The 24,037-nt window shown below is 66.7% G+C and overlaps 1 protein-coding gene across 3 annotated transcripts in view; it reads left to right on the top strand.

The window, feature by feature from the left end:
- Nucleotides 1-792: 792 nt before the first annotated feature.
- The window catches only part of ACAP1 (ArfGAP with coiled-coil, ankyrin repeat and PH domains 1), a 33,134-nt gene continuing 9,889 nt past the window's right edge, over nucleotides 793-24,037 (top strand). The window contains exons 1-19 of one of the 3 annotated variants that reach the window (XM_074982917.1): nucleotides 795-1,103; nucleotides 1,278-1,389; nucleotides 7,337-7,394; nucleotides 8,114-8,233; nucleotides 8,451-8,504; nucleotides 8,903-8,961; nucleotides 10,157-10,340; nucleotides 10,575-10,619; nucleotides 11,049-11,144; nucleotides 12,855-12,929; nucleotides 13,283-13,395; nucleotides 13,979-14,030; nucleotides 14,243-14,343; nucleotides 14,994-15,102; nucleotides 16,982-17,184; nucleotides 18,258-18,327; nucleotides 18,412-18,506; nucleotides 19,252-19,418; nucleotides 19,536-19,711. In XM_074982917.1, coding sequence (XP_074839018.1) covers nucleotides 1,073-1,103; nucleotides 1,278-1,389; nucleotides 7,337-7,394; nucleotides 8,114-8,233; nucleotides 8,451-8,504; nucleotides 8,903-8,961; nucleotides 10,157-10,340; nucleotides 10,575-10,619; nucleotides 11,049-11,144; nucleotides 12,855-12,929; nucleotides 13,283-13,395; nucleotides 13,979-14,030; nucleotides 14,243-14,343; nucleotides 14,994-15,102; nucleotides 16,982-17,184; nucleotides 18,258-18,327; nucleotides 18,412-18,506; nucleotides 19,252-19,418; nucleotides 19,536-19,711 — 1,920 coding nt within the window. In that variant the 5' untranslated portion in view covers nucleotides 795-1,072. Of the gene's footprint in view, nucleotides 1,104-1,277; nucleotides 1,390-4,063; nucleotides 4,274-7,336; nucleotides 7,395-8,113; nucleotides 8,234-8,450; nucleotides 8,505-8,902; nucleotides 8,962-10,156; nucleotides 10,341-10,574; nucleotides 10,620-11,048; nucleotides 11,145-12,854; nucleotides 12,930-13,282; nucleotides 13,396-13,978; nucleotides 14,031-14,242; nucleotides 14,344-14,993; nucleotides 15,103-16,981; nucleotides 17,185-18,257; nucleotides 18,328-18,411; nucleotides 18,507-19,251; nucleotides 19,419-19,535; nucleotides 19,712-24,037 lie in introns of those variants that run through there. The other 2 variants (XM_074982918.1, XM_074982919.1) reach the window with 2 other exon arrangements.

Here is a 24,037-nt window from a genome sequence, read left to right as displayed (position 1 = left end):
AAGCTTTCATGGGCAAAGCCCCGCTTCATCAGATGCACCTGAGCTAGGGCAGAGTTAAGGTGACGTTGTACTGTATCAGAGAGGTAGCCATGTTAGTCCGTAGCTTCAAGAACAACCAGAAGTCCCGGGGCACCTTATAGACTAACAGATATTTTGGAGCAGAAGCTTTCATGGGCAAAGCCCCGCTGCGTCAGATGCACCTGAGCTAGGGCAGAGTTAAGGTGAAATTGTTGTACTGTATCAGAGAGGCAGCCGCGTTAGTCCGTAGCTTCGAGAACAACCAGAAGTCCTGTGGCACCTTATAGGCTAACAGATATTTTGGAGCAGAAGCTTTCGTGGGGAAAGACCCACTTCGTCAGATGCACCTGAGCTAGGGCAGAGTTAAGGTGAAATTGTTGTACTGTATCAGAGAGGCAGCCGCGTTACTCCATAGCTTCGAGCACAACCAGAAGTCCTGTGGCACCTTATAGGCTAACAGATATTTTGGAGCAGAAGCTTTCGTGGGGAAAGACCCACTTCGTCAGATGCACCTGAGCTAGGGCAGAGTTAAGGTGAAATTGTTGTACTGTATCAGAGAGGCAGCCGCGTTAGTCCGTAGCTTCGAGAACAACCAGAAGTCCTGGGGCACCTTACAGACTAACAGATATTTTGGAGCAGAAGCTTTCATGGGCACAGACTTCTTGCCTTTCAAGAGCATTGTGAAAATTCCTCTTCGGTAAGACGCAAACTCTTAAATCATTAACAGAATGACTCACTTTATTAAAACGTCAGCTGACCGGTGTGTGGATCTGGAGAGTTTTGATGTCTGTTTTGTGCCCGTTGACCCTTTGTCTGAGAGAGTCTGAAGCCTGTCCAATTTTCAAAGCATCTGGGCATTGTTGGCACATGGGGGCATATATGACGTTAGCTGAGGAACGGGAGAGCGCCCCTGTGATTCTGTGAATAACCTGGTTAGGTCCAGCGATGGGATCCCCAGAATAGAGATGTGGACAAAGCTGGCACCGGGCTTTGTTGCAAGGAAAAGTCCCAGGACTGGTATTATTAAAGACCTACAACCTATCCCTAAATCAGGATGCCGCACTCCAGAAGGCCCTGGGCGACAGGTCTGTCCTCTCCTGCGGGCAGCCTCCCGACCTGACCCAAGCTCACCTCATAAATTGTTCTGTTCGCCTTTAAAGTGCTACTTGACTGCTGTTTTGGTTTGATCGTATATAGACTAGCCCGGCTCCCTCTCTGTTGTTCTACCTTTCCTTACTCTTGCCCGTCGCTCCCTCTAGGTCTGTTGAAGACCCGCGGCGATATCAGATCTCCCCGTCTCGTGACCCGACTCATTCTCAACCAGCTTCCCATCTCTCCAGGCAAATCCAACTTAGATGGGGCTACTATCAGGTGGGTGCATAACGGGCTGGATAACCGCACTCGGAGAGTAGTTATTAATGCTACACAGTCCTGCTGGAAAGGTGTAACAAGGGGGGTTCTGCAGGGGGTCTGTTTTGGGGCCGGTTCTGTTCAATATCTTTAGCAACGATTTAGATATTGGCATAGACAGAACGCTTATTACGTTGGCAGATGATCCGAAGCTGGGAGGGGTTGCGACTGCTTTGGAGGACAGGGTCAGAATTCGAAAAGAGCCGGACAAATTGGAGAAACGGTCGGAGGGAAACAGGGCGAAACTTAACAAAGACAAGTGCAAAGTGCTCCATTGGGGAAGGAACGATCAGTTTCACACACGCACAATGGGGAGAGGCCGTCGAGGAACGACTGCGGCAGGAAGGGATCTCGGGGTTACAGTGGACCACAAGCTCAACATGAGTCAACAGGGTGATGCTGTTGCAAAAAAAGCAAACCTGATTCTGGGATGCATTAACAGGGGTGTTGTGAGCAAGACATGATGAGTTGTTCTTCCGCTCTGCTCTGCGCTGGTGAGGCCTCAGCTGGAGTGTTGTGTCGCGTTCGGGGCGCCGCCGTTCAGGAAAGAGGCGGAGGAATTGGAGAGGGTCCGGAAAAGAGCGACAAGAGCCATTAAAGGGCTGGAGAACGTGAGCTCTGAAGAAAGGCTGGAAGAACTGGGCTTGTTCAGTTTGGAAAAGAGAAGATTGAGGGGGCACGTGAGAGCGGTTTTCAGGGATCTAAAAGGAGGAGGGAGAAAACTTGTTCTTGGCCTCGGATCCTGAATCCGCAGCAAGGGAGGTTGAGGTTGGACATTCAGAAAAAGTTCCTACCTGTCGGGGTGGCCAAACAACAGAATAAATCGCCTAGGGCGGTCGTGGGATCTCCATCGCTGGAGATATTTCAGGACAGGTTAGATAGACACCTATCAGGGATGGTTTAGACAGGCCTCGACCCTGCCGTGGGGGCAGGGGGCTGGACTCAATGGCCTCCCGAGCTCCCTTCCAGTCCTGGCGTTCTCCGATTCGACGTTCTCCCGGCTGTCGGCGGTGCCCTTCGACAGCCGGCTCCCTCCCCCGTCCGCTCGGTACGACTCCAGCGCCGCCCACGGCACGTTCTGACCCTGGGCTGTCGGCCGGCTACTGAAAATCGCCGAGCAAGTGGGGGAGTTGGTGTTCTTCCGTCGAGCTTTCTCTGCATCTTTTATGGTCGCTCTGGTGACCGTCTTCAAGCCGGGGGGGGGGCTGCTGGCCCCACATATTGTGCGGGGGGCCCTCTGGGGTGTCAGATGAAAGCTGGCGATGCCCTGAGTCTGCGTAGGCTCTTGTGTGCCTGTATCGTGGCTGGAGGTAAAGTTAGAGATTTTTAGCTCTGTGAGAAATGTTTCAGTGCTGAGGTTCCCAATCGGAGGTAGAGATACGCAGCTCGTAGAGCGGGTTCTCTCCCCGGCGCTGGGAGGGCAGTGGGGGCTGGTGGTTAGGGCAGGGGGCTGGGAACCAGGACTCCTGGGTTCTCTCCCCAGCGCTGGGAGGGCAGTGGGGGCTGGTGGTTAGAGCAAGGGGTGGGAGCCAGGACTCCTGGGTTCTCTCCCCGGCGCTGGGAGGGCAGTGGGGGCTGGTGGTTAGGGCAGGGGGTGGGAGCCAGGACTCCTGGGTTCTCTCCCTGGCGCTGGGAGGGCAGTGGGGGCTGGTGGTTAGAGCAGGGGGTGGGAGCCAGGACTCCTGGGTTCTCTCCCTGGTGCTGGGAGGGCAGTGGGGGCTGGTGGTTAGAGCAGGGGGTGGGAGCCAGGACTCCTGGGTTCTCTCCCCGGCGCTGGGAAGGCAGTGGGGGCTGGTGGTTAGAGTGGGGGGCTGGGAGCCAGGACTCCTGGGTTCTCTCCCTGGCGCTGGGAGGGCAGTGGGGGCTGGTGGTTAGAGCAGGGGGTGGGAGCCAGGACTCCTGGGTTCTCTCCCCGGCACTGGGAAGGCAGTGGGGGCTGGTGGGTAGAGCAGGGGGCCAGGAGCCAGGACTCCTGGGTTCTCTCCCTGGCGCTGGGAGGGCAGTGGGGGCTGGTGGTTAGAGCAGGGGCTGGGAGCCAGGACTCCTGGGTTCTCTCCCCGGCGCTGGGAGGGCAGTGGGGGCTGGTGGGTAGAGCAGGGGGGCCGGGAGCCAGGACTCCTGGGTTCTCTCCCCGGCGCTGGGAGGGCAGTGGGGGCTGGTGGGTAGAGCAGGGGGCTGGGAACCAGTCGCTGTCCCAGGCCCATCCAGCAGGTGGTGATACGGGCAGGAGATGAATCACCGCCTGGGGGGGCGCGTCTCACTCGTCGGAGCTGGAGCAGGGGTCAGAGCCGCCCCCCCTCCCCACACCAGGCAAGGGCGGCAGCAGAGCTGCCCCCCCACGCCCAGAAAGGGGGTGGCAGGGCTGGCAGAGGAGAGGATGCGCCCTGCGGGGGAGGGGGGCTGGTGTGGGGCGTCCCCCAGCTGTGTTGCATGATCAGGGTGGGGATCTACGGAGGGGGTATAGCCTCCCCCTCCCCCCGCGGGAGAGCTCCCTGCTGGGCACCCGGGCGCCCTGCTCCCAGCGAGCTTCAGGTGTGTCTCCCAGACCCCTCCCCGCGCCTGGGCTGGGCTCGGTGCGCTCTGGCCCGCCTCCCCGGGGCGGGGCCGGTACCCAAGTCCCCGCCCCGAGGCGGGGCCGCCGGCCGCCTTGCGCTCCGCTCTGCCCGGCTCCAGGGCTGCTCTCGGCGCGCTCCGGGGGCTCCGGGGACTTGGCCCCGCCGGGCGCTCGGCTGCTGTGCCGTCTCCGGGAGCCCGCCGCGGGGTCCCCGCCGCTCCGCCCGGCCCTCGCCGGGATGACGGTGAAGCTGGACTTCGAGGAGTGCCTGAAGGACTCCCCCCGTTTCAGGTGCGCCCCTCCCGGCGCGGAGACCCGCTCCCTCCCCCGCGCCAGCCGCGGCTGGCCAGTCACCCCCGACCCGCCGGTGCGCTTTTACGCACGTCTCCAAGCGCTTTTACGCACGTCTCCGGCTGCGGTGCGAAGCGCTCCCGGGGGCCGAGGAGGTGGGGTGGGGGTGTTCTTGGCTGGGGGGGGGGCGCTGGGCCGGTGCCCCCTGGGAGCTGCCTCTCTGGGTCCTGCCCCCTATTTTTTGGGGGGCCCACAAAGTGTGGTGGGGTCTTCAACTCTGGGGGGGCAGAGAAGGAGCCATCTCCCCTCTCCCTGCCAGCCATGAAGTTGGGGGGGGCGGTGTCTCTGTGCTGGGAAGGATTCTGGGGGGACGCTGGGACCCCCCGTTCTCCCCCCACGTCCGTCCCTCTTTCGTGCACCCCGCCCCCCCTTCCCCCCACCCGCCTTCCGGAGGGCCTCGGTCAGCCCCTGGTGAGCCCACGTGGCACGAGGCTTTCGCACGCTCATGTGTGAAATGTGGGGGGAAGGGACAGGAAGCGGCCGACGTGCAAGGTGCTGCGCAACTCGGGGTGTGTGTGGAAACCAGAGCTGCGAGCTGGCAGGTTGTCCAATGGGGGGAGGTGTGACCCCCCCCATGGGGAGCAGGGACCTGGGGATGGAGGGATGGACACAAGGCCCCCCACCCCCAGTAGCTGCGGTTGAAGGTCCGTGCCCAAGGCTCTGGCACTGCTTTGGGGCTGGGGCGGAGAGACACGGCAAACACCCCTGTGCCCCCCAGGGGGGTCCCTCACTCGACCCGCCCCGCACAACCCATCCCTCCTGGGGTCTTTGAGGCAGATGGGTCCGTCCCGAGAGCCCCACTGATGGGGGTCTGGCCTGGCGGCCTTCCCTCGTGTGTGTGTGCGCGTCTCACACTCGTGCACAGGCTGTGTTGCTCGTGTGTGAGCGTCTCACGCTCGTGCACAGGCTGTGTCCTTTGTGTCTCTCACACTCGTGCACAGGCTGTGCCCCTCGTGTGTGTGCGTCTCACGCTCGTGCACAGGCTGTGTCCTTTGTGTCTCTCACACTCGTGCACAGGCTGTGTCCCTCGTGTGTGTGCGTCTCACAGTCGTGCACAGGCTGTGTCCCTGGTGTGTGCACGTCACACTCGTGCACAGGCTGTGTCGCTCGTGTGTGCGCGTCACACTCGTGCACAGGCTGTGTCGCTCGTGTGTGCGCGTCACACTCGTGCACAGGCTGTGTCTTTTGTCTCTCACACGTGCACAGGCTGTGTCGCTCGTGTGTGTGCATCTCACACTCGTGCACAGGCTGTGTCCTTTGTGTCTCTCACACTCGTGCACAGGCTGTGCCCCTTGTGTGTGCGCGTCACACTCATTCACAGGCTGTGTCCTTTGTGTCTCTCACACTCGTGCACAGGCTGTGCCCCTCGTGTGTGTGCGTCTCACACTCGTGCACAGGCTGTGCCCCTCGTGTGTGTGCACGTCTCAGACTTTTGCACAGGCCGTGTTCCTCGTGTGTGTGTCTCACACTCATGCACAGCCTGCATCATTTGTGTGTGTCGCACATGCGTGCACATCCTGTGTCCCTCTTGGGTGTGTCTCACAGTCGCGTGCACAGCTTGTATCCCTGAGTGTGCATTTCACACTCATTTACGCAGCCCGTGTGACTCACCTGCCTCACACCCACAAGCATCGCCTGCATCCCTCTTGTGCGTGTCTCACACTGACATTCACAGTCCATGTCCCTCAGGTGTGTGTGTGTATTTCACACTCATACGCAGCCTCCATCTCTCTTGAGCGTGTCTTTTGCACTCATGTGCTGTCTGCGTTCCTCAGCTGTCTCTCTCCCCTGCCCCATATCCCCCGGTTTTCTCTCCCCCTCGCTGGGTAACTCCCCAGCCCCCCAACCAGGGCAAACATGGGGTGTGCAGGGTTTACTCGGGCTCCTGAGACCAGCCCCCGCCCCACGAATCCCCCAAGTGTGTGTGAAGGGCGGGGGGCTGCACAGTGTTTACCGTAATCCCCCTAAGTCCGCACCCCTCTCCCTGTCCCCCATCACAGGCTGGGAAGGGAACAGCTGGTCCCCAGGTTCCTAGAGGGGCCGGGCCCTGCCCCATTCCCTGCCCCTGAGCCAGCCAGTCCTGCCCTGGGCCGGGGGGAGCCGGCGCCCCTAGAGGGGCCAGGCCCTGCCCCGTTCCCTGCCCCTGAGCCAGCCAGTCCTGCCCTGGGCCGGGGGGAGCCGGCGCCCCTAGAGGGGCCAGGCCCTGCCCCATTCCCTGCCCCTGAGCCGGCCAGTCCTGCCCTGGGCCGGGGGGAGCTGGCCAACAGAGGCTCAATTGGGGGCAGTGGTGGAAGATGGGGGACTGCATTTCTTGGGGGGGGGAGTCTGTTACAGCCAACTCCCCCCCCCACCCCCCAAAGCAGCTGCTGTCTCTCCTTTTGCCTTGCGGTCGCCTCCTTCCGGCCCAGCCCCGCTCTCCCCATCAGCCCCACAACCACTTCCTGCCCCAGTTGCCTGGCAACCCCCCCACACCGGTTACCGTGACGGCAGGGCCAGGTTGGCGGGGCGGGGGGGACCAATTCAGAATGGAAAAAAAAAAAGCCACCTGGCAAACCCATGACGGTAGATATGGGGCAGGGAATGGGGCAGGGCCTGGCCCCTCTAGGGGCACCAGCTCCCCCCCAGCCCAGGGCAGGACTGGCTGGCTCAGGGGGTGGGAATGGGGCAGGGTTTGGCCCCTCTAGGGGGCACCAGCTCCTTCCCTTCCCTGCCCCACTGGGCTCCCCCCCCAAGCCCCCAATAACTCCCTGGGGCTCCCCTCCACCCAGTCTCCCCCCACCCACTCGGCGGCCCCCCACCTCTCTCCCTGCCCCCCCACGCCCCCGGGACCCTGACCCCTGCCCCACCTCCTGCAGACCCCCATAGGTGCCCGATCTCTGCCCCGCCCTCACCGGCTGCCAGCCCCTCTGGCCCTTCCTGGGTGACCCTACAATAATACCAGATGCCGGTGAGGGTGGTGGGTGCTCCTGGCTCCCCCCGTGAAGCCTCCTCCCTGCCCCCCAGGGCCGCCGTCGAGGGGGTGCAGTGTGATGTCTCGGAGCTGGAGACCCGCCTGGAGAAGGTGAGCCCCACAAGGGAGGTGGGACCCAGGAGTCCGGGTCCTCTGGGGTTGAATTCAGGGCAGGGAGGGGGTTGCAGGTTCGGAGGGAGGGGGCTGGTTTGGGGGTTCAGATTGGGACTGGGAGCTGGTTTGGGGGGTTCAGATTGGAGCTGGGGGCTTTTTTAGGGGTTCAGATTCAGGCCTGGGGCCAGTTTGGGGGGCTCAGATTGGGGCCCTGGGTAGGTTTGGGGTTCAGATTGGCCAGAGGTTGGTTTGGGGGTTCAAATTGGGGCCAGTTTGGGGGTTGGGGAGTAGCCTAGGGGGCCATCTTCGGGGATGCAAGTTGGAGGCGTGGGGCTGGTTTTTAGGTTCAGATTGGGGCCGGGGGCCGATTTGGGGGTTCAGATTGAGGCCGGTTTGGGGGTTGATTGGCCGGGGGCCAGTTTGGGGGTTCAGATTGGGGCTGGGGGCTGGTTTGGGGCTTGAGATTGGCCTGGGGCCAGTTTGGGGGTTCAGATTGGGGCTGGGGGCTGGTTTGGGGGTTGCGATTGGCCGGGGGCCGGTTTGGGGGTTCAGATTGGGGCCGGGGGCCGGTCTGAGGGTTGGGTGTAGCCTAGGGGGCTGGCATCGGGGATGCAGGTTGGGCCGGGCGTTGGCTTTGGGGAAGTGAGGGGGGCTGGCTGGGGGGGCGCCGTGGGATGCTCACCTCCCTGCCCTGCCCCGCTCCGTCTCCCCGACAGCTGCTGAAACTCTGTGGTGCCATGCTGGATTTGGGGCGCCAGTACTGGAACGCCAGCAAGGCCTTCGTGGGGGGCGTGCGTGACCTTTCCCAGCATGCCCAGGGCGACGCCATGATGAGCGTAAGTCCCCCCCGCCCCCTGGGCCTGGGGGGCTGGTTCGGGGCTGGGGGGGCTGATCGGAGGGGGATTGGAGGAACCCCCTATCAGTGGGGTGGGGGCTGGCGGGGAGCAGCGCAAGTGGGAGAAGGGGCGCGGGCGGGGAATCGCCTCGGGCGGGGAGCAGTACGGGGGCAATGACACACGCGTCCTCCCCTTTCCTCTGCCCCTGCCTCCCCAGGAGTGCCTGGAAAAATTCTCCAACAGCCTCAACCAAATGATCGACAACCAAGTGGTGAGAGACGCCCGCCCCTGCCCCCCAACGCCTGACTCCTCCCCGTCCCCGCCAGCTGCTGGGGCCCACCCCCACCTTCGAACCCCACTGCCCTGCCCCCGATTGGGGGCCATGGGGTGACAATCACAGAGCCCCCCCCTCCTGGATTCCCCCCTAGTCTGACCCAATTCATCCCCGGGGGCTCCCCCAATTTCTAATCCCCCGTCCTCCCTCCATGGGGGTCCCCCAAACTCTGACCTCTCCTGGAGTCCCCTAATCTGACCGTCTCTCTCCTGGGCTCCCTCAGTCTCTGACCACTGCTCCCCACTTCTGAGGGGACCCCAAATCCCTGACTCCCTCCCTCCCATCTCCCGAGGGTCCCCGCATCTCGGATCCCCCCTTTTCCCGGCTCGTTGCAGGAGCTCCTGGACAGTACCCAGATGTCCTCCCGACACCACATCCAGACGCTGGTGAAGGAGTGAGTTGGGGGGGGCTTCCCAGGGTCTCGGGGGGCCAGTTGGCGGGGGCAGGAGGCTGGGGCTGTGGGAGGGAGGGGAGGTTGAACTGGAGGGCCTGGGGAGGGAGTTCTTTGGGGGGGTGCCCCAGTGATGGGGGGGCAGGGTGGATTTGGGAGGGGGCAGGTAGAAGCTGGGGGGACTGGATTTGGGATGGGGAGGCAGGCTGGGTTCTGGGGGCCAGAGGTGGGGCTCTGGGTGCGGGGTAGGGTGGGACTAGGTTTGGGGGACCCCCCCGACCCAGGTCCTGGCATGGAAAGATTTCAAGCGGGGCAGCAAGGGGTGGGGGCGGTTTCGAGGGGGCCCTGGGGGATGGTTTCGAGTGACCCCCTGGGGACGGTTTTGAGGCCCCCCCCGACCCTTGCCCCAGCAGTGACATGTGGCGGTTCCAGGAGGTGCAGAAGTAGTTCAAGCAGGGCAGCGAGGGGCTGCGGGGCGGTTTTGAGTGCCCCCTGGGGGATGGTTTCGAGGCCCCCCGACCCAGGCCCCGGCAGGGACACGCAGTGGTTCTGGGAGGCGCGGAAGGAGTTTGAGCGGGGCAGCAAGGGGCTGCGGGGCGGTTTCCAGGGAGCCCTGGGGGAACGGTTTCGAGGCCCCCCCGACCCAGGCCCCGGCAGGGTCATGCAGCAGTTCCAGGAGGCGCGGAAGGAGTTCGAGCAGGGCAGCAACTGGCTGGGGGGCAGTTTCGAGGGGGCCCCAGGGGACGGTTTCAAGTGACCCCTGGGGACAGTTTCGAGGCCACCCCTGACCCGGACCCCAGCAGTGATATGTGGCGGTTCCGGGAGGCGCGGAAGGAGTTCGAGCGGGGCAGCGAGGGGCTGGGGGGCTGTTTCGAGGGGGCCCCAGGGGACGGTTTTGAGTGACCCCCGGGGGACGGTTTCGAGGCCCCCCCCGACCCGGGCCCTGGCAGGGACATGCGGCGGTTCCGGGAGGCGCGGAAGGAGTTCGAGCGGGGCAGCGAGGGGCTGGGGGTCAGTTTCGAGGGGGCCCCGGGGGACGGTTTCGAGGCCCCCCCTGACCCGGGCCCCGGCAGGGACATGCGGCGGTTCCGGGAGGCGCGGAAGGAGTTCGAGCGGGGCAGCAAGGGGCTGGGGGTCAGTTTCGAGGGGGCCCCGGGGGGCGGTTTCGAAGCCCCCCCCCTGACCCGGGCCCCGGCAGGGACATGCGGCGGTTCCGGGAGGCGCGAAAGGAGTTCGAGCGGGGCAGCGAGGGGCTGGCCAGCGCCCTCCACCACAACGCCGAGGTACCACGCCGCAAACAGCACGAGGCGGAGGAGGCCGCCCTGGCCCTGCAGGTTGCCCGCACCAACGCCCGGGCCCGGGCCCTCGACTACGTGCTGCAGGTGGGGGCGGGTTGGGGGAGGGGCCAAGGGTGCAGGGGGCGGGTTGGGGGGCAGGAAAGGGGGGCCCTGGGGTGCGAGTGAGATGGATGCGGGGGACGGCCAGGGAAGGGGGAGGGCCCTGGGGTGGCTCTTGGGGGGCTGCTGCTGGGGTGTGGCTGGGAGGGTAGAACTGAGCGGGAGGGGGGTTCCCGGACCCCCCCGAATTCACCCTCGTTTCCCCCCCCCGCCCCCCAGATCAACGTGATCCAATCCAAGAAAAAGTTTGAAATCCTGCAGTTTGTGAGTGGGGGGCAGAGATGCCTAAAGGGCGGCCTGGGGGGCAGGGCAGCCACTGGGCGGGGGGTCATTGAGGTGAGCTGGAAGGGAGGGGTTGGGAGGACCCTCTGGGTAAGTAGGGGGGACAGGGGCCTGTGTGGGGCAGAGCTCTAGGGGATGGGCAGGCCCTGTGTGGGGCAGAAATCTAGGGGGCAGGGCATGTATGGGGAGATAGAGGGTGTGTGGGGCAGAGCTCTAGGGGATGGCCAGGGCCTGTGTGGGGCAGAAATCTGGAGGGCGTATGGGGAGATGGGGGCATGTGAGCAGAGCTCTGGGGCTGGGCTTTTGAGGTCCTTGGGGGGTGAAGGGATGGGGGGGCAGAGCTGGGGGGGCTGGGTGGGGGCTGTGGGGGGCAATGCACAACCGGGCTGTGACCCCCATCTGCCCCCCCAGGTGCTGGCCCTGATGGACGCCCAGGCCTGCTGTATGGAGCAGGGCTACCGGCTGGCCCAGCAGCTGGAGGGTTACCGCCGAGATCTGGGGGACCAGGTGGGCGGAGCTAGGAGCCGGGGGGCGGGGCCACAGGGGCGGGGCTAGAGGAAGCCGGGGATGGGGCCGTCGCGTCCCCAGCCCTGCTGCAGACAGGATGCCGGCGCAGGGCCCGGGGACTCTCTGGCTGGACGAGATGCCACCGCCCCAGGGAGCTTGCGGCCTCCGGGCCTGTCTTGGCCAGGTGGGAGCCAGGACTCCTGGGTTCTTTCCCCGGCGCTGGGAGGGCAGTGGGGGCTGGTGGTTAGAGCAGGGGGTGGGAGCCAGGACTCCTGGGTTCTCTCCCCGGCGCTGGGAGGGCAGTGGGGGCTGGTGGTTAGAGCAGGAGGGGGGAGCCAGGACTCCTGGGTTCTCTCCCCGGCGCTGGGAGGGCAGTGGGGGCTGGTGGTTAGAGCAGGGGGCGGGAGCCAGGACTCCTGGGTTCTCTCCCTGGCGCTGGGGGGCAGTGGGGGCTGGTGGTTAGAGCAGGGGGTGGGAGCCAGGACTCCTGGGTTCTCTCCCTGGCGCTGGGAGGGCAGTGGGGGCTGGTGGTTAGAGCAGGAGGGGGGAGCCAGGACTCCTGGGTTCTCTCCCTGGCGCTGGGAGGGCAGTGGGGGCTGGTGGTTAGAGCAGGAGGGGGGAGCCGGGACTCCTGGGTTCTCTCCCCGGCACTGGGAGGGCAGTGGGGGCTGGTGGTTAGAGCAGGGGCCGGGAGCCAGGACTCCTGGGTTCTCTCCCCGGCGCTGGGGGGGGGCAGTGGGTTAGAGCAGGGGGTCAGGGGGACACACAGGGGGTGCTGGGGGCTATGGGGAGATGTGACCCCGGGGAGCTGGCAGTTGAAGTGCAGCTGCTAAATTTGAATCCAGCTGAGCCGCTTCCTGTTTTCACTTCAGGATTCCTGCGGGATCACCTCTGACCCCCACCCCCGGCCTTGGGGGTTCCTGAACAGGGGAGTGGCTGGAACCTCCCAGCCCCCCCCCGCTCTCACCACCAGCCCCCACTGCCCTCCCAGCACTGGGGAGAGAACCCAGGAGTCCTGGCTCCCGGCCCCTGCTCTAACCACCAGCCCCCACTGCCCTCCCAGCGCCAGGGAGAGAACCCAGGAGTCCTGGCTCCCAGCCCCTGCTCTAACCACCAGCCCCCACTGCCCCCCAGCGCCGGGGAGAGAACCCAGGAGTCCTGGCTCCCAGCCCCTGCTCTAACCACCAGCCCCCACTGCCCCCCAGCGCCGGGGAGAGAACCCAGGAGTCCTGGCTCCCAGCCCCTGCTCTAACCACCAGCCCCCACTGCCCCCCAGCACCAGGGAGAGAACCCAGGAGTCCTGGCTCCCACCCCCTGCTCTAACCACCAGCCCCCACTGTCCTCCCAGCACCTGGGAGAGAACCCAGGAGTCCTGGCTCCCGGCCCCCCTGCTCTGACCACCAGCCCCCACTGCCCTCCCAGCGCCTGGGAGAGAACCCAGGAGTCCTGGCTCCCGGCCCCTGCTCTAACCACCAGCCCCCACTGCCCTCCCAGCGCCGGGGAGAGAACCCAGGAGTCCTGGCTCCCGGCCCCCCTGCTCTGACCACCAGCCCCCACTGCCCTCCCAGCGCCGGGGAGAGAACCCAGGAGTCCTGGCTCCCACCCCCTGCTCTAACCACCAGCCCCCACTGCCCTCCCAGCACCGGGGAGAGAACCCAGGAGTCCGGGCATGGGAAATTCACCCCCCATCCTTCCCACTCCCCCCCACAGCTGCACCAGCTGGTGCTGGAGTCGGCGCGAGAGAAGCGGGATATGGAGCAGCGACACTCCATGATCAAACAGAAGGTGAGTGGGGGGCGGATGCGGGGGGGCTGGTGTGGGAGGGGCCACTTGGGGAGAGGCTGCTGGGGGGCGGAGCCTGGCGCATGGGGGGCAGGGCTGTGGGATGCCCAGCGGGGGTGGGGATGGGGCTGGTTATGGGGCAGGGCCTGGGGGGGTGGCATAGGGAAGTGGGTGTGGGGCAGGGCCCCCCAGGTAGGTTGGGGGCACAACGGCAGAGGGGTGCGGCAGTCGGGGGGTGGGGGGGCCAGGCTGTGGTTTACAGGGAGGGGACGGAGCAAGGGCGGGGCTGGGTGGCTGGGGGCGGGGCTAGTGGCCGCAAGCCCCGCCCCCAGTGATGCCCCCCCTCCCGCCCCCAGGACCTGTCGCAGGACGAGGCGGTGCTGGAGGGGCGCGGGGAGGCGCCGGACGGGGTGGTGATGGAGGGGTACCTCTACAAGCGAGCCAGCAACGCCTTCAAGACATGGAGCAGGTCGGAGACCCCCCTGGTGCCCCCCGACTCCCCCCTGATGCTGCCCAGGGTCCCCTGACTCCCCCAGTGCCCCCCAGCTTCCTCCAGCCCTCCTGACTCCCCCCAACTCCCCTCATTGCCTCCTGACTCTGCCCAGTGCCCCCCAGTTTCCTCCAGTCCTCCTGACTCCCCCGACTCCTCCCAGACCCCCCCAACTCCCCCTGGTGCCCTCCAAGTCCCCCCGACTCCCCCCAGGGCCCCCCAACTTCCTCCAGCCCTCCTGACCCCCCCCCACTCCCCCCAGGGCCCCCTGACTCCCCCCCGACTCCCCCGGTGTCCTCTGAGTCCCCCCAACGCCACCCACGGCCCCCCGACTCCCCCCAACTGCCCCCAGGGCCCCCTAACTCCCCCTGGTGCCCCCGACTACCACCAACTCCCCCCAGCCCCTCATCTCCCCCCCCCCGGTGCCCCCACCTCTCCCCCGACTCCCCCCTGCCCCCCAGCTACCTCCCCAGCCCCCTATGCCCATCAGCCTCCATCTGGGGGACCCTCCTCCTCCCGTGCAGGCTGGGGTCCCCCCTTTAATCCCCCCCATCTCCACCAGGCGCTGGTTCTCCATTCAGAGCAATCAGCTGGTCTATCAGAAACGAGCCAAGGTGAGCGGGGGGGGGGAGTGGGGGGATATGGGGGGGCCCAGCCGGGCTGGAGGGGCAGGGGCATTGTGGGGGGCAATGGGGGACTGGGGGGGGGGGCTCGGCCGGAGTGGGGGAGGGGCTGCCTGGGCCCCGCCCCCGGGGGGGCTCTTCTCTCTGCCCCTCCCCCCCGGCCGAGGGGGGCACGGGGGTACACTCTGCGCCTGCCCCCCCAGGACGCGCTGACGGTGGTGGTAGACGACTTGCGGCTCTGTACGGTGAAGCCCTGCCCGGAACACGAGCGACGCTTCTGCTTCGAGGTCGTCTCGCCCTCCAAGTGAGCCCGGCCCCCCGGCTGCCCCCCACTTCCCCGCAGCCCCCCCCGAGTCGGGGGCTCCCCCGGCTGCCCCCCACTTCTCCGCAGCCCCCCCCCCGAGTCGGGGGCTCCCCCGGCTGCCCCCCGCTTTCCCGCAGCCCCCCCCGAGTCGGGGGTTTCCCCGGCTGCCCCCCACTTCCCCGCAGCCCCCCCGAGTCGGGGGTTTCCCCGGCTGCCCCCCACTTCTCCGCAGCCCCCCCCCCGAGTCGGGGGTTTCCCCGGCTGCCCCCCACTTCTCCGCAGCCCCCCCCGAGTCGGGGGTTTCCCCGGCTGCCCCCCACTTCCCCGCAGCCCCCCCTGAGTCGGGGGTTTCCCCGGCTGCCCCCCACTTCCCCGCAGCCCCCCCCGAGTCGGCGTCTCCCCTGACCCTCTCCGCGGCCCCCCCCGAATCGGAACAGGGCTCCTTGTCCAGCTGTGCCTCTTTGGGGTGCAAGACCCCCACAGTGGCGCCCTGTGCCCTGAAATCCCTTCCAGGGTCCCCCACCCCTGCAGCCCCCTCCCCCGCCTCCCGCTTCCTGCGGTTCTCCACCTGCAACCCCCCCCTTCCGCCACCCCAGGTCCATCTTTTGGGGGGCTACGGAGCTCCCCCCCAACGCCCCGTTTCCCCCCAGGAGCTGCCTGCTGCAGGCTGACTCGGAGAAACACCAGCAGGCCTGGCTCAGCGCGGTGCAGAGCAGCATTGCCTCGGCCTTCAGCGAGGGGCAGGGGTCCCCCGGCCAGGTATGGGCCCCCCAACCCCCATAACCTCGGCCTTCAGCGAGGGGCAGGGGCCCCCGGCCAGGTATGGGCCCCCCAACCCCCATAACCTCGGCCTTCAGCGAGGGGCAGGGTCCCCCGGCCAGGTATGGGCCCCCCAACCCCCATAACCTCGGCCTTCAGCTAGGGGCAGGGGTCCCCCGGCCAGGTATGGGCCCCCCAACCCCCATAACCTCGGCCTTCAGCGAGGGGCAGGGGTCCCCCGGCCAGGTATGGGCCCCCCAACCCCCATAACCTCGGCCTTCAGCGAGGGGCAGGGGTCCCCCGGCCAGGTATGGCCCCCCAACCCCCATAACCTCGGCCTTCAGCGAGGGGCAGGGGTCCCCCGGCCAGGTATGGGCCCCCCAACCCCCATAACCTCGGCCTTCAGCGAGGGGCAGGGGTCCCCCGGCCAGGTATGGGCCCCCCAACCCCCATAACCTCGGCCTTCAGCGAGGGGCAGGGGTCCCCCGGCCAGGTATGGCCCCCCAACCCCCATAACCTCGGCCTTCAGCGAGGGGCAGGGTCCCCCGGCCAGGTATGGGCCCCCCAACCCCCATAACCTCGGCCTTCAGCGAGGGGCAGGGGCCCCCGGCCAGGTATGGGCCCCCCAACCCCCATAACCTCGGCCTTCAGCGAGGGGCAGGGGCCCCCGGCCAGGTCTGTTCCCCCCAACCCCCATAACCTCGGCCTTCAGCGAGGGGCAGGGGTCCCCCGGCCAGGTATGGGCCCCCCAACCCCCATAACCTCGGCCTTCAGCGAGGGGCAGGGGTCCCCCGGCCAGGTATGGGCCCCCCATCCCCCATAACCTCGGCCTTCAGCGAGGGGCAGGGGTCCCCGGCCAGGTATGGGCCCCCCAACCCCCATAACCTCGGCCTTCAGCGAGGGGCAGGGGCCCCCCGGCCAGGTATGGGCCCCCCAACCCCCATAACCTCGGCCTTCAGCGAGGGGCAGGGGCCCCCGGCCAGGTATGGGCCCCCCAACCCCCATAACCTCGGCCTTCAGCGAGGGGCAGGGGCCCCCGGCCAGGTCTGTTCCCCCCAACCCCCATAACCTCGGCCTTCAGCGAGGGGCAGGGGCCCCCGGCCAGGTATGGGCCCCCCAACCCCCATAACCTCGGCCTTCAGCGAGGGGCAGGGGTCCCCCGGCCAGGTCTGTTCCCCCCAACCCCCATAACCTCGGCCTTCAGCGAGGGGCAGGGGTCCCCCGGCCAGGTCTGTTCCCCCCAACCCCCATAACCTCGGCCTTCAGCGAGGGGCAGGGGTCCCCCGGCCAGGTCTGTTCCCCTCAAACCCCATAACCTCGGCCTTCAGCGAGGGGCAGGGGCCCCCGGCCAGGTATGGGCCCCCCAACCCCCATAACCTCGGCCTTCAGCGAGGGGCAGGGTCCCCCGGCCAGGTCTGGGCCCCCCAACCCCCATAACCTCGGCCTTCAGCGAGGGGCAGGGGCCCCCGGCCAGGTATGGTCCCCCCAAACCCCCATAACCTCGGCCTTCAGCGAGGGGCAGGGGCCCCCGGCCAGGTCTGTTCCCCCCCAACCCCCATAACCTCGGCCTTCAGCGAGGGGCAGGGGCCCCCGGCCAGGTCTGTTCCCCCCAACCCCCATAACCTCGGCCTTCAGCGAGGGGCAGGGGCCCCCGGCCAGGTCTGTTCCCCCCAAACCCCCATAACCTCGGCCTTCAGCGAGGGGCAGGGGCCCCCGGCCAGGTCTGGGCCCCCCAACCCCCATAACCTCGGCCTTCAGCGAGGGGCAGGGGCCCACCCCCGGGCAGGGGCTGGGGATCTGGAGAGAGGGTGCTGTGGGCGTGGGGAGGGGGCTGGGGAGGACCGAGGCAGCCCCCTGACCCCTGCGCCCCTCCCCGCAGCCGGAGCGCCCCCCCTCGCTGTCGGGCGCCACGCTGGAGGCCTCGGGCCGGAGCCCGCGATCGGCGGTGGACAAGCGGGTGCTGGACCAGGTGCAGCGGCTGGAGGGCAACGCAATGTGCTGTGACTGCCGGGAGCCGGCGCCGGAGTGGGCCAGCATCAACCTCGGCATCACGCTCTGCATCGAGTGCTCCGGCATCCACAGGTACTGCCTGCGCCCCCGGGGTGGGGCATCGGCGCGCTCGGGCATCCGCTGGCACTGCCTGCGCCCCCAGGCGGGCATCGGCGCGCTCGGGCATCCGCTGGCACTGCCTGCGCCCCCCGGGGGGGAGGGCATCGGCGCGCTCGGGCATCCGCTGGCACTGCCTGCGCCCCCCCGGGGGGGAGGGCATCGGCGCGCTCGGGCATCCGCTGGCACTGCCTGCGCCCCCCGGGGGGGAGGGCATCGGCGCGCTCGGGCATCCGCTGGCACTGCCTGCGCCCCCGGGCGGGCATCGGCGCGCTCGGGCATCCGCTGGCACTGCCTGCGCCCCCGGGCGGGCATCGGCGCGCTCGGGCATCCGCTGGCACTGCCTGCGCCCCCGGGCGGGCATCGGCGCGCACGGGCATCCGCTGGCACTGCCTGCGCCCCCGGGCGGGCATTGGCGCGCTCGGGCATCCACAGGCACTGCCTGCGCCCCCGGGCGGGCATTGGCGCGCTCGGGCATCCGCTGGCACTGCCTGCGCCCCCGGGGTGGGGCAGCGGCGCTCTCGGGCATCCGCTGGCACTGCCTGCGCCCCCTGGGCGGGCATCGATGCGCTCGGGCATCCGCTGGCACTGCCTGCGCCCCCGGGTGGGCATCGGCGCGCTCGGGCATCCGCTGGCACTGCCTGCGCCCCTGGGCGGGCATCAGCGCGCTCGGGCATCTGCTGGCACTGCCTGCGCCCCCGGGTGGGCATCGGCGCGCTCGGGCATCCACAGGCACTGCCTGCGCCACCCGGGCGGGCATTGGCGCGCTCGGGCATCCGCTGGCACTGCCTGCGCCCCTGGGCGGGCATCGGCGCGCTCGGGCATCCGCGCGCTCGGGCATCCGCTGGCACTGCCTGCCCTCCCCCACATGAGCATTGATTGCTCAGGCATCCGCAGGTATTGCCTACTCCCCCCCCCCAGCTGGGCATCGGTTACTCCAGCATCGGCAGGTGCTGCCTGCCCCCCAGCTAGTCTGGGGGGGGCGACACCATGGGGGGGGCAGCAGGGGGTCCCCCTACTCACCCCAGGTCCCCCTCTCTCTTCCGCAGGAGCCTGGGGGTGCACTTCTCCAAGGTCCGCTCCCTGACGCTGGACTCCTGGGAGCCGGAGCTCGTCAAGGTAACGAGGCGGGGCCAGGGGGGGGGGCCGGGGGGGGCCGTGGATCCGGACTGACCCCCCCCCCCCCGGGTGTCCCCCCCACAGCTGATGTGCGAGCTGGGGAACAGCACCTTGAACCGCATCTACGAGGCCCGGGTGGACGACATGACGGTGAAGAGACCCCAGCCCGGCTGCTCCCGGTGAGTTCCTGGCTCCGCCCCCAGTCACAAGCTCCGCCCACAGCCACAGGCTCCGCCCACAGCCTCAGGCTCCGCCCCTTCCGTGGCTGTGCCCCCAGCCCAGCTACTTCCAGTAAGTTTGTGGCTCCGCCCCCAGCCACAAGCTCCGCCTACTGCCCCAGGCTCCACCCCTTCCCTGGCTTCACCCCCAGCCAGCTGCTCCTGGTGAGTTCCTGGTCCACCCCCAGCTGCAGGCTCCGCCCACAGTCACAAGCTCCACCCCTTTCCCTTGCTCTGCCCACAACCAAAAGCTCCGCCCCTTTCCTGGCTCTGCCCTCACCCCCAGGCTCCGCCCACAGCCAAAAGCTCCGCCCCTTCCCTGGCTCTTCCCTCACCCCCAGACCAGCTGCTCCCGGTGAGTTCCTGGCTCTGCCCCCCCGCCTCGGGCTCCACCTCCAACCTTGACTCCACCCCCATCCTGGCTGTGCCTGGTGAGTTCCTGGCCCTGGCCCCGCCCCTGGCCCCGCCCACAGACACAGGCTCTACCCCTCCCCCAGCCCAGTTGCTCCCCGTGAGACCCCTGGCCCCGCTGTGCCTCACCCCCACACCCCAGTGCTGCTGGCCCTTCCCCCCTCCGAGATACCAGGGGCCCCCCAGTCTGCCACTGCCCCAACCTCCCCGGCTCTGCCATCAGCCCCCGCCCCCTCCCCCCACCAAGCGACCCCCAGGGGAAACTGAGGCACACCCGCCCCCCTGCTCCCCCCAGGGCAGAGAAAGAGAGCTGGATCCGGGCCAAGTACGTGGAGAAAAAATTCATCACCAAGCTCCCGGAGGCGCAGCTGAGCCGGGGGGGGCGCCGGCCCCCCCCCGACCGGGACCGGCCCCCAAGGCCCATCCCCAGGCCCAAACCAGGCACCACCGGCCGGGCTGCAGGTACCGGAGTCGCTGCCCTGGAGGGGGAGGCTTGGGGCCATCGGGGTGGGGGGGGGGGGGAGTTGGGGGGTATGGACCTGGGTGTGGCCCCTAACCACCCTCCCACCCCCCTTCCAGAGCCGGGGGAAGCCCCCGAAGGCCTGCGCAGCCTCCACCCCGGCGCTCTCCTGTACTGGGCGGCCGGGCACCATAACCTCCCCACCATGGCGGACGCCCTGGCCCACGGCGCGGACGTCAACTGGGTGAACGCCGGCGAGGGGAGCCGGACCCCGCTGCTGCAGGCCGTGGCTGCGGTAAGCCGGGCGGCGAACGCCGCGAGGGGGCCGGCCGCGCTCTGACAGGTGCCCTAGAGCAAAGGGGGCTTAACGCCAGATTGGAGCGGGGGATTTGTGAGTGAGCGTTCACCTGCACACGCAAACACAAGAACACGGGGCACGGGCGGGGACGGCGACGGGGACCGCCCCACGCACGGCTCCCCTTCCTTCCTGCTCGCCGCTGACTCCCGCCCCACGGTTAACAGCCCCCCGTCCCTCGCCCCCTTCCTTCCATCCCACCGCAAGGGGCCGTTTCCAGGGCCGCCTCTGTGCTTACACGCGCCAGCTGGGACGGGAAATGAGATGGAGCTGAGCCCGGGGGGGTCTGGCCCACGGAAGCTCCTCGCCGAGCGGATCCGATCGGTGCCTTTAAAGTGCTACGTCTCTGGGGCTGTCTCTCTGTCTCTGCGTCCCCTCCCACCCCCTCCATCCATCCCTCCCCTCCATCTATCCCCTCCCGCCCCCTCTGTCTATCTATCCCTCCCCTCTATCCATCCGTCCCCTCCTGCCCCCCTATCTATCTATCCCTCCCCTCCATCCATCCCCTCCCGCCCCCTCTGTCTATCCATCCATCCCCTCTATCCATCCGTCCCCTCCTGCCCCCCATCTATCCCTGCCCTCCATCCATCCCCTCCCGCCCCCTCTGTCTATCTATCCATCCCCTCTATCCATCCGTCCCCTCCTGCCCCCTATCTATCTATCCCTCCCCTCCATCTATCCTCTCCCACCCCCTCTGTCTATCCATCCATCCCCTCTATCCATCCGTCCCCTCCTGCCCCCTCTATCTATCTATCCCTCCCCTCCATCCATCCCCTCCCGCCCCCTCCATCTATCCCTCCCCTCCATCTATCCCCTCCCGCCCCCTCTGTCTATCTATCCATCCCCTCTATCCATCCGTCCCCTCCTGCCCCCCATCTATCCCTCCCCTCCATCCATCCCCTCCCACCCCCTCTGTCTATCTATCCATCCCTCCCGCCCCCTCTATCTATCCCTCCCCTCCATCCATCCTCTCCCACCCCCTCTGTCTATCCATCCATCCCCTCTATCCATCCGTCCCCTCCCGCCCCCTCCATCCATCCCTCCCCTCCATCTATCCCCTCCCACCCCCTCTGTCTATCTATCCATCCCCTCTATCCATCCGTCCCCTCCTGCCCCCCATCTATCCCTCCCCTCCATCCATCCCCTCCCACCCCCTCTGTCTATCCATCCCCTCTATCCATCCATCCCCTCCCGCCCCCTCCATCCATCCCTCCCCTCCATCCATCCCCTCCCACCCCCTCTGTCTATCCCTCCCCTCTATCCATCCGTCCCCTCCTGCCCCCCTATCTATCCCTCCCCTCCATCTATCCCCTCCCGCCCCCTCTGTCTATCCATCCCCTCTATCCATCCGTCCCCTCCTGCCCCCCTATCTATCTATCCCTCCCCTCCATCTATCCTCTCCCACCCCCTCCATCCATCCCTCCCCTCCATCTATCCTCTCCCACCCCCTCTATCTATCCATCCATCCATCCCCTCCCGCCCCCTTTATCTATCCCTCCCCTCCATCTATCCTCTCCCACCCCCTCTGTCTATCCATCCCCTCTATCCATCCATCCCCTCCCGCCCCCTCCATCTATCCTCTCCCACCCCCTCCATCCATCCCTCCCCTCCATCTATCCCCTCCCACCCCCTCTGTCTATCCCTCCCCTCTATCCATCCGTCCCCTCCCGCCCCCCTATCCATCCCTCCCCTCCATCTATCCTCTCCCACCCCCTCCATCCATCCCTCCCCTCCATCTATCCCCTCCCACCCCCTCTGTCTATCCCTCCCCTCTATCCATCCGTCCCCTCCCACCCCCTCCATCCATCCCTCCCCTCCATCTATCCCCTCCCACCCCCTCTGTCTATCCCTCCCCTCTATCCATCCGTCCCCTCCCGCCCCCCTATCCATCCCTCCCCTCCATCTATCCTCTCCCACCCCCTCCATCCATCCCTCCCCTCCATCCATCCTCTCCCACCCCCTCTGTCTATCTATCCATCCCCTCTATCCATCCGTCCCCTCCCGCCCCCTCCATCCATCCCTCCCCTCTATCCATCCGTCCCCTCCCGCCCCCTCTATCTATCCCTCCCCTCCATCTATCCCCTCCCGCCCCCTCTGTCTATCTATCCATCCCCTCTATCCATCCGTCCCCTCCCGCCCCCTCTATCTATCCCTCCCCTCCATCCATCCCCTCCCACCCCCTCTGTCTATCTATCTATCCATCCCCTCTATCCATCCGTCCCCTCCCGCCCCCTCTATCTATCCCTCCCCTCCATCCATCCCCTCCCACCCCCTCTGTCTATCTATCCATCCCCTCTATCCATCCGTCCCCTCCCGCCCCCTCTATCTATCCCTCCCCTCCATCTATCCCCTCCCGCCCCCTCTGTCTATCTATCCCTCCCCTCTATCCATCCGTCCCCTCCTGCCCCCCTATCTATCCCTCCCCTCCATCTATCCTCTCCCGCCCCCTCTGTCTATCTATCCATCCCCTCTATCCATCCGTCCCCTCCCGCCCCCTCTATCTATCCCTCCCCTCCATCTATCCCCTCCCGCCCCCTCTGTCTATCTATCCATCCCCTCTATCCATCCGTCCCCTCCCGCCCCCTCCATCTATCCCTCCCCTCCATCTATCCCCTCCCGCCCCCTCTGTCTATCTATCCATCCCCTCTATCCATCCGTCCCCTCCCGCCCCCTCTATCTATCCCTCCCCTCCATCTATCCTCTCCCGCCCCCTCTGTCTATCTATCCCTCCCCTCCATCTATCCTCTCCCGCCCCCTCTGTCTATCTATCCCTCCCCTCTATCCATCCATCCCCTCCTGCCCCCCTATCTATCCCTCCCCTCCATCTATCCTCTCCCGCCCCCTCTGTCTATCTATCCATCCCCTCTATCCATCCGTCCCCTCCCGCCCCCCTATCTATCCCTCCCCTCCATCTATCCCCTCCCACCCCCTCTGTCTATCTATCCATCCCTCCCGCCCCCTCTATCTATCCCTCCCCTCCATCCATCCTCTCCCACCCCCTCTGTCTATCCATCCCCTCTATCCATCCATCCCCTCCCGCCCCCTCCATCTATCCCTCCCCTCCATCCATCCTCTCCCGCCCCCTCTGTCTATCTATCCATCCCCTCTATCCATCCGTCCCCTCCTGCCCCCCTATCTATCCCTCCCCTCCATCTATCCTCTCCCACCCCCTCTGTCTATCCCTCCCCTCTATCCATCCGTCCCCTCCTGCCCCCCTATCTATCCCTCCCCTCCATCTATCCCCTCCCGCCCCCTCTGTCTATCCATCCCCTCTATCCATCCGTCCCCTCCTGCCCCCCTATCTATCTATCCCTCCCCTCCATCTATCCCCTCCCGCCCCCTCTGTCTATCTATCCATCCCCTCTATCCATCCGTCCCCTCCTGCCCCCCTATCTATCCCTCCCCTCTATCCATCCCCTCCCACCCCCTCTGTCTATCTATCCATCCCCTCTATCCATCCATCCCCTCCCGCCCCCTCTATCTATCCCTCCCCTCCATCCATCCCCTCCCACCCCCTCTGTCTATCTATCCATCCCCTCTATCCATCCGTCCCCTCCCGCCCCCTCTATCTATCCCTCCCCTCCATCTATCCCCTCCCGCCCCCTCTGTCTATCTATCCATCCCCTCTATCCATCCGTCCCCTCCCGCCCCCCTATCTATCCCTCCCCTCCATCTATCCTCTCCCACCCCCTCTATCTATCCATCCCCTCTATCCATCCATCCCCTCCCGCCCCCTCCATCTATCCCTCCCTTCCATCTATCCCCTCCCGCCCCCTCTATCTATCCATCCCCTCTATCCATCCGTCCCCTCCTGCCCCCCTATCTATCTATCCCTCCCCTCCATCTATCCTCTCCCACCCCCTCCATCCATCCCTCCCCTCCATCTATCCTCTCCCACCCCCTCTGTCTATCTATCCATCCCCTCCATCCATCCATCCCCTCCTGCCCCCCTATCTATCTATCCCTCCCCTCCATCTATCCTCTCCCGCCCCCTCTATCCATCCGTCCCCTCCCGCCCCCTCTATCCATCCCTCCCCTCCATCTATCCTCTCCCACCCCCTCTGACTATCTATCCATCCCCTCTATCCATCCGTCCCCTCCCGCCCCCTCTATCTATCCCTCCCCTCCATCTATCCCCTCCCGCCCCCTGTCTATCTATCCATCCCCTCTATCCATCCGTCCCCTCCCGCCCCCTCTATCTATCCCTCCCCTCCATCTATCCCCTCCCGCCCCCTCTGTCTATCTATCTATCCATCCCCTCTATCC

Source organism: Carettochelys insculpta, chromosome 34, assembly GCF_033958435.1.
Source record: "Carettochelys insculpta isolate YL-2023 chromosome 34, ASM3395843v1, whole genome shotgun sequence".
NCBI lineage: Eukaryota > Metazoa > Chordata > Testudines > Carettochelyidae > Carettochelys > Carettochelys insculpta.
This window is presented reverse-complemented; position numbering and strand designations above follow the sequence as displayed.